This window comes from Oryzias latipes, chromosome 19, assembly GCF_053564925.1.
Source record: "Oryzias latipes strain Hd-rR chromosome 19, Olatipes_Hd-rR_3.1".
Classification (NCBI taxonomy): domain Eukaryota; kingdom Metazoa; phylum Chordata; class Actinopteri; order Beloniformes; family Adrianichthyidae; genus Oryzias; species Oryzias latipes.
Genome location: NC_136255.1, coordinates 2,836,407 through 2,855,313, shown reverse-complemented (window position 1 = coordinate 2,855,313; position 18,907 = coordinate 2,836,407). Strand labels below are relative to the sequence as shown.

The 18,907-nt window shown below is 43.9% G+C and overlaps 1 protein-coding gene across 1 annotated transcript; it reads right to left on the bottom strand.

The window, feature by feature from the left end:
• Nucleotides 1–118: 118 nt before the first annotated feature.
• Nucleotides 119–17,779, bottom strand: fam171a2b (family with sequence similarity 171 member A2b). The gene is made up of 8 exons (XM_023949421.2): nt 17,510–17,779; nt 8,587–8,814; nt 7,217–7,309; nt 6,326–6,484; nt 5,809–5,988; nt 4,712–4,825; nt 3,909–4,035; nt 119–3,773 (listed from the first exon to the last, which is right to left on the bottom strand). Exons 1-8 carry the CDS (start codon nt 17,604–17,606, stop codon nt 2,294–2,296), a joined length of 2,478 nt encoding a protein of 825 aa, XP_023805189.1. The 5' UTR covers nt 17,607–17,779; the 3' UTR covers nt 119–2,293.
• Nucleotides 17,780–18,907: the final 1,128 nt, after the last annotated feature.

Genomic DNA, 18,907 nt, shown 5'->3' with positions numbered 1-18,907 from the left:
TTTGGACCATTGTTCTGCGCAAAAGAGTTAATTATGTCTAAATTTATGTGACTATTATCTTTACTGCTTAAAAAAACAACAGATTATTTCTATATAAGATACTGGCAGACACACAAGATACAGTGGGAACCAATTTATTTATAAGTTGTTTTGTGTACAGAAATAATGAATGTACAGTTTACAAATTCCTGACTGGGTAGATAAAGCAAATGTTTTTCTGCACAGAATGAGAGCCTGCACTTTAACCCTCCTAAACTGGATTAAAATCCAATTTAGTTGGGTGTCAGCTTTGAAGTGTCTGATCCGATTCATTTCTTCATGAATCCTTTGTGCCTGAATATTCTCCAATGCAAAAATTCACAAAATCTACACAGGAAACAAAAACACAGGTTTGACTGCAGAACAAAAACCAAGACAGGAGAGTCACTACTTCACAACTCTTAGTTATTCCATAAATGGTTCTAAACTTGTACATTTACAGCAGTGGACGTGTGGTTTATGGCAGGGTTCTCCTTCAGATTGGCGCCGTAGGCGAGGTGGTACAGGCTTATGAACAGCAAGCAAACAACAGAAACATGTCAGTGTGAATGTCCCAACATTTCCACTTGGAAGGCAAACTGTCACTTTGCAGCAAAAGAAAAAGAACAATGGAAAACATTTTCAAGTTCACAGTTACTGATGTGCCACAGGCAGTGACGGCAGGAGGGTGGTGGTCAGTATGTTATTCTTGTAAACATTAACGACCGGAAGTGAGTTTCGTTAGAGCAAGACTGAGGGAAAAGTCGGTGTTTCTTCATATAGCAGAGTTCATTTGGCGACGTGTGTCAGTGCGTCTGTGAAGCCCATTTTTGCCAAACCTCCTCACAAAAAAACAGGTTTTATTAAAAACACCCTATTCTACATCTTACATGCACATCGTATACACATCAGTTCTCTAAGAATTTATCACACCATTTACAAGTTTGGTGAAAAAGAGTACCAGAAATTTAGATCATCAGTGACGAAACAGCCACAAGGAAAGTCGTCCGTTTTAGCCGGCATGCTTTCCAGAGGGACAGGTGTTGTCGTTGCCAAAAATGCAGCGTGTGCTTATTAGTGTCTGCTGATCTCGACAGCCAAGTCAAGGTGACAAAAACTGCATTTTAAAGGGTATGCCTGTCACCCCATCCTTTGTGAAAGAAGGCACTTACAGTAGAGAGAGGGGCAAAGGCCCCGTCTACGAGCAACTGCGCAGATCTCAGCAGTGAAGCTTCAAGTGAAGTGGCTGTTTGGCGGACTTTCACATATTTCTTGGCAAATAGGGCGATGTTTACAAAGGAACCCAACATTGAGGGGCAGCTGTTGGCGCCTTCAGTTAACGTCATACATTCATCTGCATGCAGCCTTCCTATTCCAATAGGATAAACCTATCAAATGTCTGTTAGGCTATTTACAAGAAGTCTGCTGATTAAGTCCAAGAAAAAGGCAGAAGTATTTGGCAGAACTCTACAGAAATAAATGAAGTCAGTGAAAGACTGCTACCGATGCTTGATTATGCCAGCCGTTGCTATTTAAATGATGAACTGCATTACTGTGCAGAAGGAAATCAGGTGCACCGCCGAGTGCAGGTTGCATGATGGATGGTGTCAAACGTTTTCAGGATTTAGACAACTTCTGCTTTTTTCCAATGAAACAGATTCTACATACATTTTAGGTCAAATAAGTGAAACTTTGTGCAAACTTCACACAAAAAGGGAATCTGATTTATTTACATTTCAATGTATCCCCTACAAATCTCCTTTCTACCAAAACAAGAAGGCTCTGCTTTTCAGGGCACCTAAAGTTTCACAATAATCCAAGTAGCTTCTCTGGTTCTGGAGGAATTCCCCATCAGCAGTAAAACTAAAGACGTTCAGTTACCCTGAAGAACAGATCCCTGATCGTAACCTTAACCCTAACCTTCAAAAACATTTACTAAATATCAATCAGTTATCAAATTGTCTTTAAGTTCTTTTAATTTTGCTCTATAAAATGGCTATTTCCAAAGTCAGTAGAGTCAATGGCTCAGACATGGTTTGGACATGTAAAAGGATGCACAAAAAACTGGACAGAATCAGTCTATAACAGTAGAAAATGAAGGGAAGGACTGAGACTGATCAAAGAACATCATGGGAACGTCAAACCATCAGAAAACAAACCAGCACAGCAGTGGTGATTGTTGGGATCCTTCTCTGGGAAAGCATCCCCTGTATTTAATTTTCCGTGTGGAAGGTCTCCCCTCTGTGTCTTGAAGGTCCAGTGTTTAGTAAGTCGCTTACTTTCTGGGGTGGAAGACCATGAGAGGCCTGTCTTCGATCTTCTGCCAGGGGCTCTTCTTGTTCTCGTCTTTGTCCTCTGGATCGTCCTCAGGACTTGTCATGGAGTCCCGTCTGTTCTCACTGTTGCTGCTGCGGCTGCTGTTCACACGGCTTCGGCCTCTTCTGGTAATAGTGGATCCTCGCGAGGATGCGCCTTCGTCCAGAAGAGGGGTGAGCGAATTCTCCTCGGGGGACACTGGGCGTCCCTCGATGCTGCTGGGTTCACTGTGGTCGGGGTAGGCCAGCTTAGAATAACTCTTTCCGCCACTGCTGGGTACACCGAGGCCCTTGCGCCCTCCGGTCCCCCAACGCTCTTCTTTAACCTTCCTGTTGGCACCTGATTTTCGCTCTTGAGACTCCAGGGGCGGCTCAAGGTTAATATCTCTTTGAGCACTACTGGAACCGCTTCCAAACCCCCCACCACTGAGATCATTCCCAGCCTCTATGTATGAGTGGCGCACATGAGCATTGGCACGTCCGTCTAGAGAGATGAACCAAGCCCGTGGGTGCTGCTTGACTCCCAATTCTAGCAGCTTCTTCTCAGTTAGAGCCTGCAATTCTCCGTTCATCTGAGCCATTGTAGAATCATTGAAAAGGACTGGGATGGTCACAGCTCCACCAGACGAGTCCGATGCCCAGCTTGGTTCCTCGGAATCGTCACCTTGGGATCCTCCCTGTTGCTGCTGTTGCTGGCCTTGTTTCTGAGAATGGTGGTGGTGGTGGTGATGTTGACCTCCTCCCATCTGTGCGTCTTTGTCCTGGTCCTTTTGGTCTTTGCCATCCTTACTAGAAAACTCTGACGGAATGCGCATATAGTGTGCTGGGATAACCAGGGTGGGCACCATGCTTCGGTACATGTTTTCCTTCATCTGGTCGATGGAGCTGCAGAAGATAATCTGACCTGGTTGGGTGTTGAGAGAAGTAGGTCTGGCAATGCTGTCTGCTGCTGCTGCAGAATATTCCGGAGGTTTGTCTGACTGACTTGGCACATAACCCTGGAAGCGAGGGGGGGAAGGGGGATCCGATGAATATCCCCGATTGTCGTTGTGGTGTTTGTGATATTCCAAATCTTTACCCTCCTTGGGGCTGTAGCTCCGGTTGTATTCCTCACTCAGCAAAGGGTTGTCCAGGTTGTTGGTTTCTGTGGCTCGTGTGACCTTCATGGGGAAGCTCTCTCCTCGTTGGGAAGTAGAAGCATTTTTTCCCTTTGTGTGTCGCAGCATGTGGGCTGGAACTTGCTTGGTCAAGTCCTCCCTTGAGCTTTGATAGTCTCGAGACGGGGATAACTCTGATTTGTCGTTGGAGGAGCCTGACTCAGCATGGCCTCCACAGATCAGGTTTAGACGTGACGTAGATGTGCCCTGGTCTCTTTTAGCGCCATTCAGATTGGACATGTGGGGTTTGCCTTGCTGTCGACGGGGTTTTAAACACCTTCGCCTGGATGGTAAACAGACAGTAAAGTTCAGACACCTAAAAGAAACGTACCTACTTATGATCAAAAGAAAGAATCCAGAGTATTTTAAAGCAAGTTTCAAAGAGAAATGACTCATGAAATGACTTCCTCCAGTTTACCTGCAGTAGTAAAGCAGTACACAGAGGAGTATGAGCACCAGGAGGGCCAATGAAGCAAGAATGCAGAGCAGGAACAGGGTGTGGTAGGTGGTGATGTCCCTCAATCCCGGGTGAGACAGACTGAAACCTGTGAAACATTACAGGAAATGTGGCTGAAAATCGTTGTTGTAACTCTTCACTCTTCATTATATATGTGTGACTATAAGACCAACAATAACAGCATTTTGTAACCCCATGGTAGCTTTGAGCTAACACTAAGAAAATCCTGAACTCAGCTATTACTTGACAAATAAGGACAAAAGATTAGATAAACAGACTCCATATTGGTCACATTGGATAGTATCCAGCAGCCTCGTGACCCTGAAAAGGATTCAGAGCTAGATAGTTTGCTGGCTGGCGGGTGGGCTGGCAGGATGGATGGATGGATGGATGGATGGATGGATGGATGGATGGATGGATGGATGGATGGATGGATGGATGGACGGATGGACGGATGGAGTTTTCTGAACTCCATTAAAATGTAAAAAATGGACAAAGCCAGGGTAAATAATAGTTTGTCCCATGTGAGTCCCATATTAAACATGTAATTCAAAACAAACAGGAGATTGTTTTTGGAGAGAAGTCTGGTACATTTTGAAGTAGGCCAATAAAAACTGTGAATTTATGAATAAACTATCTGAAACTGAAACAAGTTCACTTCAAAGAACCACAAAGTCTTTTCAGGGAACCATCAGCCTCCCACAATTTTGAAGAAAATAAAACAGAAGTGCCGTGAAAATGTTGATTTAACAGAGTTCCAGTACCTGAAGATGAAGGAAAGGCTGCCAACCAGTATCCCATCTGAGGAACCACCACATTCCACACAAACTGATTACCGTCCTTTTTAATGTAACCAGTCCCATTCCGAACCCACAGTCCTGCAAAATGATCGAGACCAGTGTTATCTTCCTATTCATAGTTCAGGGATGGGAAAGTCCAGGCCTCGAGGGCCGCATTCCTTCAAGTTTTCCAACACACCATGCTCTGGCATTTTCTAATTGGCTAAACACAGCAGGTAATCAGTCATGAGTAGGGTTTGGATATCTGGAAATCACAGACACCGGTGTAGGTACCGGATGTTCTCGGGTTGCCGGATGTTCTCGGGGTCCTTCGGGGGTCCTTCAAATGAGTTATATCACTAGAGGAGACATCACGTGGTTCCTCATGGGAGGAGAGCACCGCCATCTTGGTGAGGTCAAGTTTTGAAGACCAAACCACTTTTATAACATTTAATAAAGAGCTCTGTTTTTGCTTTCAATCACTTCATTTTATGAAAAAGAAGAATGGCTTGAAATTGCTTAGTTTTGTTCAGAAATAAAAACTTCACGAGTACCCCTAACTTAACTAGTATTAGACTACTTTGATTTTTTCTATGTTCCTTTATTTTATTTTTACTTATGTTATTATTTATTTGTGTGTTATGTTCATTGTTTCTTTTTTTTCCCCTCTATTCTTTATTTTCTATGTCAATATGTTATATTTGGCAATGGTGACTGATCTTCGAGGCAATATTGATTACATCGTTATTGTTCGTTGTTAACGTTAATGTCATTGTTAATGTATGATACCGCAATTGTCAATAAAGTTTTTAGAAAAACTTAGCGACGTTAACTCATTGGCCGTGGCAACTTACAGCCAATCAAATAGTGTGACGTCATCATTGGTCGAAGGACCCCGAAGGACCCCGAGAACATCCGGCAACCCGAGAACATCCGGTACCCACACCGGCCCTTGAGCCCTGGAGTCGCTCATCCCTGCTTCAAGAGTAAGGATTTAATGTTCAAGGTGTAAAACAGCGTTCCACTTCAGATAAGGTATGGCTTTGATTCTGCTCTGGGACAATAGCAGGGATTTTCTTTACCACTCGTTGGCTGATAGAGCCAGACAGGCACACTGGTGGCCATCCGGTTCCTCGTGTCAGAAGGCAGCGGCACAGAGACGTGGATGGGATCGGACGCTCTGACTGCACTTCCATCTTTATCGTAGAGTTCAACGCTGACCACAGCCAGCGCTGTCAGGTCTGCCCAGCCGGTTTCTGCACCTGATCGGAGAAAAGGGAAATGAGATTTCAGCCTGAAGGACGTGTCTTCTGAATCCACAAATCAGCATCCAAATGTATTTTACTCCACACTTTTGATATTTATTTTTAGATTTTTTATTTGATCCTTTTAAAATAAATGAAGATGAGCTTCATTCACAGCTTCAGGCATTATTTCGCCTGTAAAAAGGCTGGAAAACTCTTAACTCTTTCTTTTGGAATTTATAGTATGAAGGAGGTTGGAGTCACAACGTCCTGATAAACAATGGTTCATAAGAATGCATTATTATCTATGTCTGATGAAAGCAGAAGAGCTGATACCAAACAAGCATTTGCTGACCTGAGCTGTTGGTGTCCTGGCCCAGGAGGAAAGGGAAACCTCCAATCTCATACTGACTCCTGGCTGTGGTCAGTGCTGCAGACAGCGCGGTGTAATTGGAGGTGGAAGGCAGCTGAAGGGACTTTCTCTGGAGCTGCACCAGCGGCTGGTTATGAGTTCCTGCAGGGAGAACATTCCCACTCGTCAAGGAGGTGGTAAAAAAGCTGCTACTGCATTTAAAAGGAGGAGGAGTCTGTGACGGAGCTGAGAAAAACCAACAGTTTTCTAAATATAAAGCATCGGATTTTACAGCATGAGGGCAGAACAGACAGGTGGATGTGAGATGCAGCTTTAAAGGACCAAACGGTCGCCCAGATGTTTAATAACCACAGATCGGGGGGGGGGGGGGCTGTCTGGGGGAGGGTCCACCATCAGTACGGGACCTTGGAGGTTTGACGGGTCGGGGTCTCCGCTGAGGCAATCGGCGGTCGCCCCGGCTGGTTGGCTGCCTCGGTACCGTCGAGGCCTGACCACCTGCCTGGGGGGGGGGGGGGGGGGGGGGGGGGCTGGACTTGCTCTGGGGGGTGGCGCTTTCTGGCTCCTCTCTCTCTGTGTGGGGTGGGTGGTGTGGGGCCTGGGGGTCAGCGCTTCGGGGAATGGGACCCCTGGGCTATGGGGACCTGAGCCCTATGCTGGGGGAGAGGACTGTTTGACCACCGGGGGACAGTCTACCAGCTGTCCCCTAATTACCCTCTTCCTCATATAATCTCTTATTAGGGCAGAGGTGGGCACTGAGGGCCGCATTCCTGCATGTTTTCCAACATACCCTGCTCTGGCATGTTCTGATTGGCTGGACACACCTGAAGCAGGAAATCAGCCATGAGTAGTAAAAAGTTGTTTGGTGAGTTTTACCTGGGGACCCAGACAGAACCTGCAGGACATCCTCGTACAGGATAAGAGTTCCCGGCCTCTGAACTAGAAGGTACAGGCTGACAGATGCATATACTGAAAGACAGAAATACAACCAGCTGAGCAGACCATACAGGGGAAACAGCGAAAACGCACGTCTACGTTAATGAAAATCAGGCTTTTGGTCTTTTTCACGTATTCTTGTAGCATTTGTCTCATGAAGGAGGACATATTTAAAATAACTTAAGATTAAAACAGCATTTCTGAGTATTTCTTTATTCAAATCACGATGGATCAGGAGAAGATGAAATCCCAGAACTAGCCAAAACTTATAAGAAACTTAGATCTCCTGCAGTATATTTCACATATATTGAGCATCTTGTAAGACTTATAAGTCTTTTATATGAGAATCTCCTGAAAGTGGCCTCTTTCTCATTCTTTTCATAAATGACATTGAAAAGAAATATGTCTGAATCATGTAAAAATCGACTGTGGAATATAAGAAATTTAAAAAGCAACTATGTTTTCCACGCATTTTTCATATCAGTTTTATAGTTTTTTCTTCCATGTCCTTTTTCCAGACATTTGCTTTTCATACATGAAAACAAAACAGCCCAGGCTAAAATGAGCAGAACCTGGTGTGGAAATATTAAAAATCTCAAATTCAGACAAAATTAAATCTTAAAAGTAAAACTACTAACCAAAACAGTTTCTGAACTAAAGCACCAACACTTGAAGAACTGGTTATTGTTAGCTCTTTTGTGGAAGTGGAAGTGTATTGGACAACATTTGTGATGCAACAATCAGATGTAAAAATAAAAAGTCATCAGTTTGACTCTGAAAAAATCTTATAAGCCTCTCGTTGTAAATTGACTCTTCCAGAATCTGAATCCTTTTCTAGACGCCATCAATGAAATACAAAAGACTAGGTTATTGTGCAACATGCACCACAACTGGTGTGTTTGATTTCTGGGTAAAAATCCTCATTGCACAACATTTCCATAAACATAGAACAGAAGAAGAATAAGTTCTCTGTGAAATATTGCCTGTTTCTGAAGTTACCCCAGGTTTCTTTCTCTCTCTTGGTTGGGCCATTACTACTCCAAAGAAAACCTCAGCCTAAATGTGTGTTTGACATTTTTTAAATAAAATTAAAAAAAAAACATAAATGAAAGCCTAATTCCGTTAAAAAAGGCTCGACTTTTTAGGCTTCTTCAACACATCACATGACTGGATGATGAGTTTCTTTGCTGCTGCATTAGAGGACAGTGTCTTCTGTCTGACGCTCCACAAAAACCACCAACAGCTAAACAGACACTCCAGACAACATGTTTTAGTCTAACAGCAGCCTGAAATGAGAAGGACGGACTCACAGGGGATGCGGCTGGAGTGCCAGGGCACAGAGTTGGTGACATAGTCCCGCTTAGCGGCTGTGATGATGACCCACGAGCCTGTCCGGTACAGGAAGCTGACTCGCACCACGCCGTCATTCCCCGCACGGCCGGACGCCAGAAGGGTCTTATTACCATGAACGTTCACCTGAGCATCCGCCAACGGCGACAGGTCACTGTTGTCAAAAACCTGGACTTTAATTTGCACCTCTGAAAGCACAAACAGAGAGAAGAGGCAAAGCAGTCTTCTGTTATAATTCCCCATGAAAAAAGACTTTTAAAAAAGACATACTCAGAAAGCAAATCAGTAGATTCCTTTGTCAGAAGTAAGGTCAAACACTGCACCACAACACAACTGTCCAGCTGTTTGGAGCCAACACAGTCTAAAACAGTGGTTTTCAACCTTTTTTGAGCCACGGCACACTTTGACCTTGACAAAAATCCCGCGGCACACCAGCATCCAACAATTAAAAAAGAGAAACTCATAGTCTGTATTGATCTACATTCCCTCTGCAATCTCATGTGCATTTCTGTGATAATTGTGGCAGAAAAAGCTGGAAGCTGCAGCTGTTTTTCCTAAAAGATGTAATAAAAGTTAAGTTAGAAGATTTAAAAACTGTCTGATGTGTGTTCGTTGTGGTTTCAAGACATTTAACAGGGAAGACTGATTGTGTGCTGAGATGCTGTCAATTTAAACCCAATGCATCATGGGAGATGTAGTGCGAATAGCCGCCAAACGCAGACAGACTCTCTTCTCTGAGCTTCATGGTTTTGTTCACTTGTTCCACGGTCTGACACCGGATTCTGTGGAAAGCTACACCGCTAAAGACGAGCTTTAGCTGGTATTTTTGTTGGAACTGAGAGACTTTATGAGCAGAATCAGAACAAGGAAGTGAAGACTTTAACCACTTCTGATTGGTCAGACTGATGACGTGTGATTAAACCTCCAAGAATGATTGGTGGAGACAGTTAAAGGGGCGGGACTTTTCCGAAAACGTCTTGAAGCTACGGCTAAATCACGGTACCGTGATTATTATCAAAATGTCTTTAATAGAATCAAATAAACACAAAGAAAAAAGTATTTTATGATCTTTCATATTCCTAACTACTCAGTGTTTTATCAGGGCCTGTTTGGATGAACACAGAGCTGATATCCTGGAGATGGAAATGTTTTTAGATCAGTTAATGAGGCACGGCACACCTGACCACTACTAGTGTGCCGTGGGCACACTGGTTGAAAAACACTGGTCTAAAATATGAATCAGTCAGTTGAAATTTATATTATGGGATGCTGTGACTTCACAGACTGTGTCAAGAAAGAGATGTAAAGACCAGGAAAACCCAGTGATGAGGGTGAAAACACTTAAACATGAACGAACTGTGAAACAAGAGAGCGCCAGAAGGGTGACGACATACAGGACATGAAAAACAGACACCAAGGAGGATGAACCTTAGTGTGGATCATCGCAAACCTGGTGTGACTGAGACAGGCAGCGTGGCAAGTTCAGTAGGAAGTTCGAGAGCCATAACTTAGGATTTATATGGTCTTGATTTAAGCAAGTTTCTATGACAAATACATGTTTGAAGTAGAGCCGATGCCATTTATGGGTAAGAATGTGGAGATAAAGAGCAGGTTATGAATATCCTGATCTGCACTCCACTTCAGTTGGTGGAGGAAATGCAGCAGCAAACTGTTCACCTGCCCCTGAAAACTATGGAAAATACAGACTCTGAAAAGAGAACATGACAAGAACCAAGAAAACGACTGAAAACAAGCCAAAGGCCACAACCTGCACTGACCAGAAATGTTTGTTCAACTGAGGAAGTGCTAAACTCTTCATTCTTCTTGTTTAAACAAAGTTCTTATTAGCTGTAATACATCTTTTACATGACAAATCCATAAAAACCAAGTTGATGGTGCTCTGTGGAGTTTTCATTTTGGTTCACGCAATCTCTAAAATCAGATTTATTCATGGCAATTCTGAAGCTAACCTGGACTGAACCCAAACTGCCAAAACTCGGATTTCATTTAGTCAGAAAATTCAGACTTTAACATTCAGTTATTGAATATATTGAAACATTTTTTTTGACATTTCTAAAGCAAAACCAATATTGCTTTAACAAAAACAACATAAGCATAGGGTCCCCAAACTGCGGCCCGGGGGCCAGACCCGGCCAGCCTGTGCATTTGACCCGGCCCCCTGAAGGATACCAGAGAGAGTCCTTTTTCTTTTCTTTTTGTTGCTTTTTAATTTATTTTTTTAGCATGGTCACATGATCGAGACTCATGGAAGCATGGAAAAGTGAAGCATGGTGAACTGGGCCTGCCCAACAGAATCCCTGGAATTGTTTCCTCACGTCAATAAAGCTTAGCTGAATTGAAATGTCAGCCAACCTAAAAATGTTGCTACTGCAACCTCACTTTGCCCCAGTCGTAAAACTGCCAAATGGCGCTGTGTCCAGGCGACTGGGACAGACCCCCAATCAGAACGGAAAAATGACAAAAAGGTTAGGAAAGAGAACATTTGGTCCAGAATGCAGAGTATTTAACCTGTGGAGGACAAACAAGTATTTTTTTGTTCAGCATAAAGAAAAGGCTGTTTGTATCGTCTGCCAATAGACGGTGGCGGAATTCAAAGAAGTCAATCTATACCGACATTATGAATCCTGTCACAAAGAGAAATATGATAGCTTTCAACTGTGAGCAGACAAACTCTCAAAGCTATCATAGCTATTAAGCAATTAAGTTACTATGTATTTGCTGATTCTTATTATTTTCTTTTTTTGGTGAAGAACCCAGAGAGGATTATTTGATATCAGATCGGGTTATTTATATTTGGCTATGTGTGGCTTTCTGGGAAACAATCTTTCTGTTTCAAACTGACCCTGGGCCCCGATCAGAGAATGGAAACGCCAAGTGGCCCTCGCTGGAAAAACTGTGGGGACCCCTGACATGAGCAGTGGTTGAAAATGAAGCGCACATATAGCATTCCTTAAAAAGTCAGTTCTCACCTGAAAAACAAACAGAAATCAGTTTTCTCCCAAAAAAAACGGATTTAAATTCTTTAAAGGCAAATCTGTCTGTGCGTCTTATAATAGAGCATTCCATCAATGAATACATTTTTAAAGGCAGCCCTAGGAACGGCTGACACTTGGCTCAGATCATGGGTTACAAAGTCTTTCAGAATCGGTTCCAGTAACACAGAACACAAACAGATGTGACATTTACAATAGAGTGTATCCCAAGAGATATTAAAGCTAACAAAGGGATCTTCTTTTTTAAGATGAGCTTCTAAAGCAATGAAGAAATATCAAAAATCTGAGCAGTAGGAAGCTTGCAGACAGCATGAGCTGGTGGTGCTATAACTCACAACTCAACTTCCCTGCATTCTCTGTAACCGGGAAAACAGGAAGGATGCGTCATTCGAAGCAGCAGCACTCAGAACATTATACTTTTATTTATGAAATGTCCAAATGTCCACTTGTCTTTGAACCTTCCATGAGCAAACAGTGCATGAAGTGACTCCAACTTTAACTAGTGACCGTTTTTCTTCCCAGTATTGCTAATCCTTCATTAATTTGACTGGAAAAAAATCAGTAGGTTGTTTAATGAAAGCCTCTAAAAGAGTTAAGGATGATAAGGCAGCGGGGTTTCTATGAAGTATAGACTTTTGAACATCCTAATGTAAAGATCCAGATCAACTGAAGCCTCTTGTTTCGTCTCTGCCGCGCTAAAAGAACCAGGAGCTGTTCATGAAAGCAGTCCCGCCTCTGCCTTCACACACACGGATGGACTTCTTCCCAGCGGAGCAGGATGACCATCCCGATGGCGGCGCCCGCGTCTGTTGTCGTTACAGACACACCCTCTTCAAATCCCCATGTTTTCCGCCTGGAACATTTTGTTTCTCATCCCGCCTCTTGGACGGCGTGCATGTGGGTCATGCTGGGAGTGTTTCCATGGAAACATGCCGGCTCTCCAAAAGCTGCTCCGTCTCCCCCACTTTGTTCCCCCCTGGCCTTGGAAGCCGCCGGCGACCACGTGACGGTGGCGGTCACACCAATGGCTGCTGTCAGATGACAAGCAGCACCTACGAGAGTGCAGGCGCGTGAATGTCCACTGAGAAAGGATCAATGTTGTCATCTATTACAATAACTGCTGCCATAAAGGTTTCCTTGTCTGAGTGAGAGGCTGGGAGGGGATTTCCTTCCTCTCGACGGCCCACTTGAAGTCTCTTCACGGATGGAAACACTGAGTCACAGTGTCACGCTGCAGGACTCTCTCAAAGCAGCTATTCAGCCGAACATGATCTTTTTAGAGCCAACACAGTCTCAGGAAGACAGCACCAACAAACCACCACGCTATTCTCTCAGAAAAGACTGCTGTAGATGCCCCGCTCCAAACGTTTTCAGGTTTTCCGAGCACAGGGACTCCCCAGACCAGAGCAGATCATGACCCCACCCTCAGTGATGGTGTGAGGAGAGCAGAGATGTAGAGACGAGGCTGAGCGAGGACCAGCGTGGCCTTCATCACTGCAGATCCTCAGATGACCACTACGAGCTGGTTTCAAGAAAGAGAGCAAATCCTGTGTAACTCCCAACATTGAAGCAAATTCAAATAGAAACAGCATGATTTTTACAAATGTTTCTTGCTTTTTTTTTAACGAGTGACGGCCATGTGTGTGTTTGGGTGTAATCAATATGAGAGCTCAGAGTTGTGCATCCTTAGAGGAGTGCCTCTGCTTGGCAGTGGGGTGGACGCGACGTGTCGGCGGACTCGCCTAAACTCTGTCAGGTTCCATCAGAGACTCGTCGTCCTGAGCAAACGTGTCTGTGAGTTTAAACTGTCTTTTGGTTTTCCTGCTGACAAACTGAATCCCATCCCTCTCTGCAGATAAATCCGGATACAAATCACTTCATGGAAAATCATATCACAAAGGCAATTGATACCCTGCTATTATCCTTGGGGTCAATTTTACCCCAATTTAATGTTTGTCATTCAAAAAAACAATAGTTGACTTTTTTGTTTTTACTTCACATTTCATGACTTTTCCTAATTTGATGGGGACAAGTGATTGAGCATAAATGATCATGATATATTTTTTTAATTGCATACATTGGTGTTCCTTTGGGGTCAATTTGACCCCAGGCTGTTTTAGCTGAGTAAACTGTCTGCATGTGTGACCTAACAACCCCACACCTGCAGGTGCAGACTTGATACTTTTGAGTTGATACATAGGGTGGTGGGGACGGGGAACAACTATTCCCACGAGAACTTTGATACTTCTCGGGGTGAGGGCATGTGGGAAACATGAACTCCTGCCAAACTGAGGAAGCCACTGTCGTCTCGTGAGTTGATCTCATCCAAGTCTCTCAAACTGCACATCCCTCCCCTCTGAAATTATTATCTCAATGGCGGCCGTGGCAGGGCGGTCGACCTTTGGTCTGAAGATTGCAGGATCGATTCCCGCCATGTGTCGAAGTGTCCTTGGACAAGACACTGAACCCCACCTTGCCTCTGGTGGACTGTTGCCGCCAGTGTTCGGCAGCGGAGCCGGCATCAGTGTGAATGGGTGAATGGGTTTGTGACTGTAAAACACTTTGGGCCTTTAAGGAAGGTATTTTCTATCATTCAAGTAAAATATTTTCAATTGATGGTTATATGAAGAGCTTGAATAATGACTTTGTCTTCAACATGGCTGACTGTGTGTCTGGTGGGACACACTCTTAGCAGCACGTCTACCTTGTTGTTGAAGTGAGTAGAAGGACCATCATTTTCCCCTTTTTCGAGCTCACGTGACATGGGGAGGGGGAAACAGTATTCTCATGAGACTTTTCCCGCACCATGGGCATGAAGGTGTGTGTCTGTGTGACCTACTGCACTCACACCTGCCGGTCCCAAGCCCGGATCACAAAAGAGGAGGGGTGAGAGAGACTTTATAGTGACCAACCACAAATATGTTACAAAAAAGGAGATATAAATAAGTAAATAAATATGTTTATAGGAGGAAGGGGGGGGGTCACCAACATCAGTCAATATGCTTCATTCTGTGAGTCATTAATGTGCACCGCAAATTAGAAAAGATTTGGATGAAATATATTCAAGATCCACTAACTCTAAAACTGAAAGTTTGACCTGATGGTGGCGCTGCAGCAAACATCATATCATCACCCAAACCAATAGGGTTCCTACTTTTGTGGTCATCAATGTTGTCAGTGAATTTGAGAAGATTTGTATGAAAACTTTACAAGATTCATTCATTTTAATTTAAATGTTTTCCTGATGGTGGCGCTAGACTCCAGAACAGATCAACTCACTGATCTGTTTCATTATCAAGGAGTTATTTATGTTTTCAACAAATAAACAGCACGCCTGACACAAAAACCTGGTTAACAATTATATGTAAATCATTTTCTGAAGGCAATTATCCCTGGGGTCAAATTGACCCCACAGGGAAATGTGTTGGTATTATAATAAGAGGATTAAAAAAGCAAAACAAATAATAAAAACTTTACTTTTTAAAAGTAAAAACAAAATTCCAGAAACAATTTCTCAAAAAATCATTTCAGTAAACAAAAGTAATTTTTAGAAATTCAAAAAATAAACTAATAAGAAACCAGAGAAGGTGGATGTTACGGATAATGACGTTCGTTCACCTTTTCAACAGGAGGTTATTGTTGTAGCGTATCTACAGACAGAAGATGCGTCTTTTAGCTTCTGACCAAAGATTCAGTGATTGTTCAGTCATCTCGTTAACACACTTCTGCTTTCCCTCCTATTCAAAACTCAAACCTTTTGGTTTCTGGAACTGTGTTTACATTTCTAAAACGCCATGCTTTTTTTAAAATTATTATTATTCCTTTTCTTTAAATTTTCTGTTGTTTACATTGAGAGATTTGTTGATGAACTTTACTCTTGCAGGCCACCATACCTGAGCTGTCAAAACAAAAGGCAGCATATAAAGTTTTAGTCAACATTCAAAGAGTCACCGTTTTTAATTAAACGAGCCCGGCTTGAGGCTTGATGCTGGTTTGAAGACAGCCTGGGCTTTTTTGTTTTCATGGTGGTCATGTGACCACAAACCTGATTGGTCGCCTGTCAAGCAAAAGACCTCGTTTGCATTTTTAGAAATCCAATATAAATAAAGAAAAGGAACTCTTGGTTTCCACGTCTGCTTCCAAAAAACAAAATGACAACTCCCTTAAGGCCAAATACTTTTATCTGAAAATGAAATTCAAGAACGTTTTCATTAACATCAATAACTGTTGCGGTTTAAACAACCGGATGAATTTTCAACAACAGTCAAGGCCTCAGTGACTTCACACCAATTACATTAAAAAGAAGCAGAAATGTGTTGAAAATTAACTTTTCTATTCAGGGTTTATTTATTTAAGCAAGCACCTCCTATTTAGCTTTAAAACAGATCATAAAAATTTTTAAAAAATTCAAATCTCTTTTACAAAACCAATTTGGATTGATTTTTCCCATAACGGGGAAAACTAAAGTTTAATGTGCATCATTAAAGTCTTTAACCTTTAAGTACAATGCATTTAGGACTCTTCATAAAAAAAAACAACGAAAGAAAATCTGTTTATTCTTATGAATTGATAGTAGAAATGCAACAATTTACTTTACGGTTCAGGCCAAACCTCAGTTTTTGGGTCACACTTTTGTTTCGGTTATACACATGATTTGTGAAAAAAAAACTACCAAAAAATCCTCTTTTCAATTTGCTAACAACAAAGGAAAACCTTTTACTATGCCTATACTAAGCTTGGTGTCATGAAATAAAACGGTAAATAATAAATCCTTAAATTCAGCACCACACGTGTTCCCCATCAACATGCTGATGCACAGGAGGGAAGCAGCGATTCACTTTCCCTATCATTCAGTTTGACGGTGAGACAAACGGTTCGCTTTCAAACCGAATAAATAGGGCCAGCTGTGGTCCTTACAGCGACACTAAAGGCTTTAGTAAACTGGCCTCCTATGGAATCTTTGTTAAATAACTAACTAAGTAACCGAATACATAGATTTACATCAGAATTTAACTACACAGCAGGTGTTTGCTGTGCTAAGATTGTAATAAAATGCTCCCAAAGATAACACTGAATCAGTGAAGTCTGTGCAATGACGTTATTCATCAGCTGCATCCTAGACGTTAGGCTAAAGCAGGTCTGGCTCTCTTTGCAGGATGAAGTGCTAAACTGCAGAGCCAACACTGAGGAAGGGTTCGGCTCCTGCAGCCTCTGTGACCATCCATGCAGCTCCAAATAGCTGCAGGCATGCATAATACAAGATCATTGCATAATGTCCTTCAAACTGCACGACATGACAGAAACACAGAGAATTTGCAGGCTGTTGCTGTGTGAGGCTTTCTACAAAAACAGGCCTTTTGCAGCCATAAAAAGGAGGGACAGTCCTCCTGCAGGACCCCCGGGTCCTCCTGCAGGACCCCCGGCTCCTCCTGCAGGACCCCCGCTCCTCCTGCAGGACCCCCGGCCCCTCCTGCAGGACCCCCGGGTCCTCCTGCAAGACCCCCGGCCCCTCCTGCAGGACCCCCGGCCCCTCCTGCAGGACCCCCGGCCCCTCCAGTCATCAGCATGCAGAGCAGCGAAGAGGCTGAAGGCCTGGACCCCAGCAGCCCAGTGCTAAAAGCAGACCCCCAAACACACACTTCTTCAGCAGCCCACCCCCTCCGGTGTGGCCTCTGTCATTAAAACGCCTCGACATGATGAACGGATCCGTTAAAAGCGGGATCAGCTCATCGAGCTCAGATGAAGAGGAAGGCCTCCTCTTCCTCCCATCTGCTCGGAGACCAAAGCGCAGCAGACGCGGACAAAAGCCATAAAAACGCAACCACTCCCATCTCCTCATTGTGCTGCATCCCCCGCGAGTTGAGCTTACCAAAGGCTCCCTGGTCTGGCACGGATTTGGCCAGAGCCTCCCAAACCGTGCAGACCGAGGCGAGCAGGAGCAGAAGACGGACTCTGTTCGGCAGCATCCTGGCAGCTACATCTCCAGCCGGGAGTCCATGATCATCCTGCGCGCCGATCCTGCGCGTTCCCCCGCTGAACAAGGCGCACCGATGCGCGTCTAGCAGCCGAGATGCTGCTGCCCGCCGCCGCCGCACCCCCCAGCCGTGTGTGTGTGTGTGCGCACGCCTGTGGGGGAGGGAAGGGGGAGGGGGGATTCGCCTTGTTTTTGTTGTCAGAGATGTGAACAACGACCCCCTCTGCTGGTAGGAACAGGAATCGCGCCGGACTCATCTATGCAGCTTCACATGGCGTCATCCACCCACACCATGACACTCACTCCCAACGTGGGAATGCTGACGGAGCAGCATCCTTGAAGAGGAGAGGGAGGAGATCCTGGGCTCGCAGGAGAAGAAAATATCCCTTTGGAGTTGTTTCTCATGTTTTATATAAAGTTACTATGTCTCCTTACCTCCTTGTCTTAATGGCTACTTCCAGGACAGTAGCAGCACATTAAAGCATCTGCAGGAGGTCACAGCAGAACCATGAAACCTCTCTGACCAAAAGCTGCTGTAGAGATAAGTCATCACTCCTGTTTGTCTCTACAGAGACAGCAGAATCCTCAGTCTGCCCGTCTTGGCTTCAGTTCTTCTCTTTCTGCCCTGCTCAGTCCAGGTCTGCTCCCCCTGCTGCTGGTTACCTGGGTCAGGTGTGTTCGGTCAGGCAGAACATGAAAACATCCGAGACAGCAAAGCAGCAGCAAAGATGGAAAGCAGGCAGGGTGTTCGAGCCGAGGACCAGGCTGGGATTTTCAGGATGGAAGTGACTCAGCACAAGTTCCTGCAAAAAAGAACAACAGAGATGCTGCAGGCTGCAGGATCAGAGGCAGAGCATCTCCTTCCAAAGCTTCAGGTTACCATGGTGCTGCTTCAGCGATGACCCAAGGTGCGAAAATAAGATTTAAAAACGGCTGATTTAATCCCTCAGACGATAATGACCATCATGAAGCTAAGAACTGCTGTTTTTCTCAAGCACTGCTTGTGATGGGGAAGATTAAAGGTCATTTGTATGTTTTTTTATTTTTTACCCATCTGTGCTTGTTTAAATTCAAATCTTGTTTGTGACCTACAAAGTACAATATGCAGGGAAAGGTATTGCACAGCTGTCAAGCAGAGTGCAGGTCTAAGAGCAGTGAGTACAAATGTTTAGTGACTTTTAGGGGTTAGAGAACACGGAGGGAATCTGGACACAGCCTAAATATAATACACTGTTTGGAACCTTAAACATAATATTACAGAACTCCACAAGTACAAATCTTCTTTACAAAATT

Bases quoted from the DNA above. Each gene is read 5' to 3' on its own strand.
- fam171a2b (XM_023949421.2), bottom strand. From the start codon at position 17,606: ATGCTGCCGAACAGAGTCCGTCTTCTGCTCCTGCTCGCCTCGGTCTGC. The intron at 7,310-8,586 runs GTGAGTCCGTCC...TCTGTCTTTCAG, and splicing joins GCACTCCAGCCGCATCCCCT to TATATGCATCTGTCAGCCTG. The intron at 6,485-7,216 runs GTAAAACTCACC...TTCTCCCTGCAG, and splicing joins GGTTCTGTCTGGGTCCCCAG to GAACTCATAACCAGCCGCTG.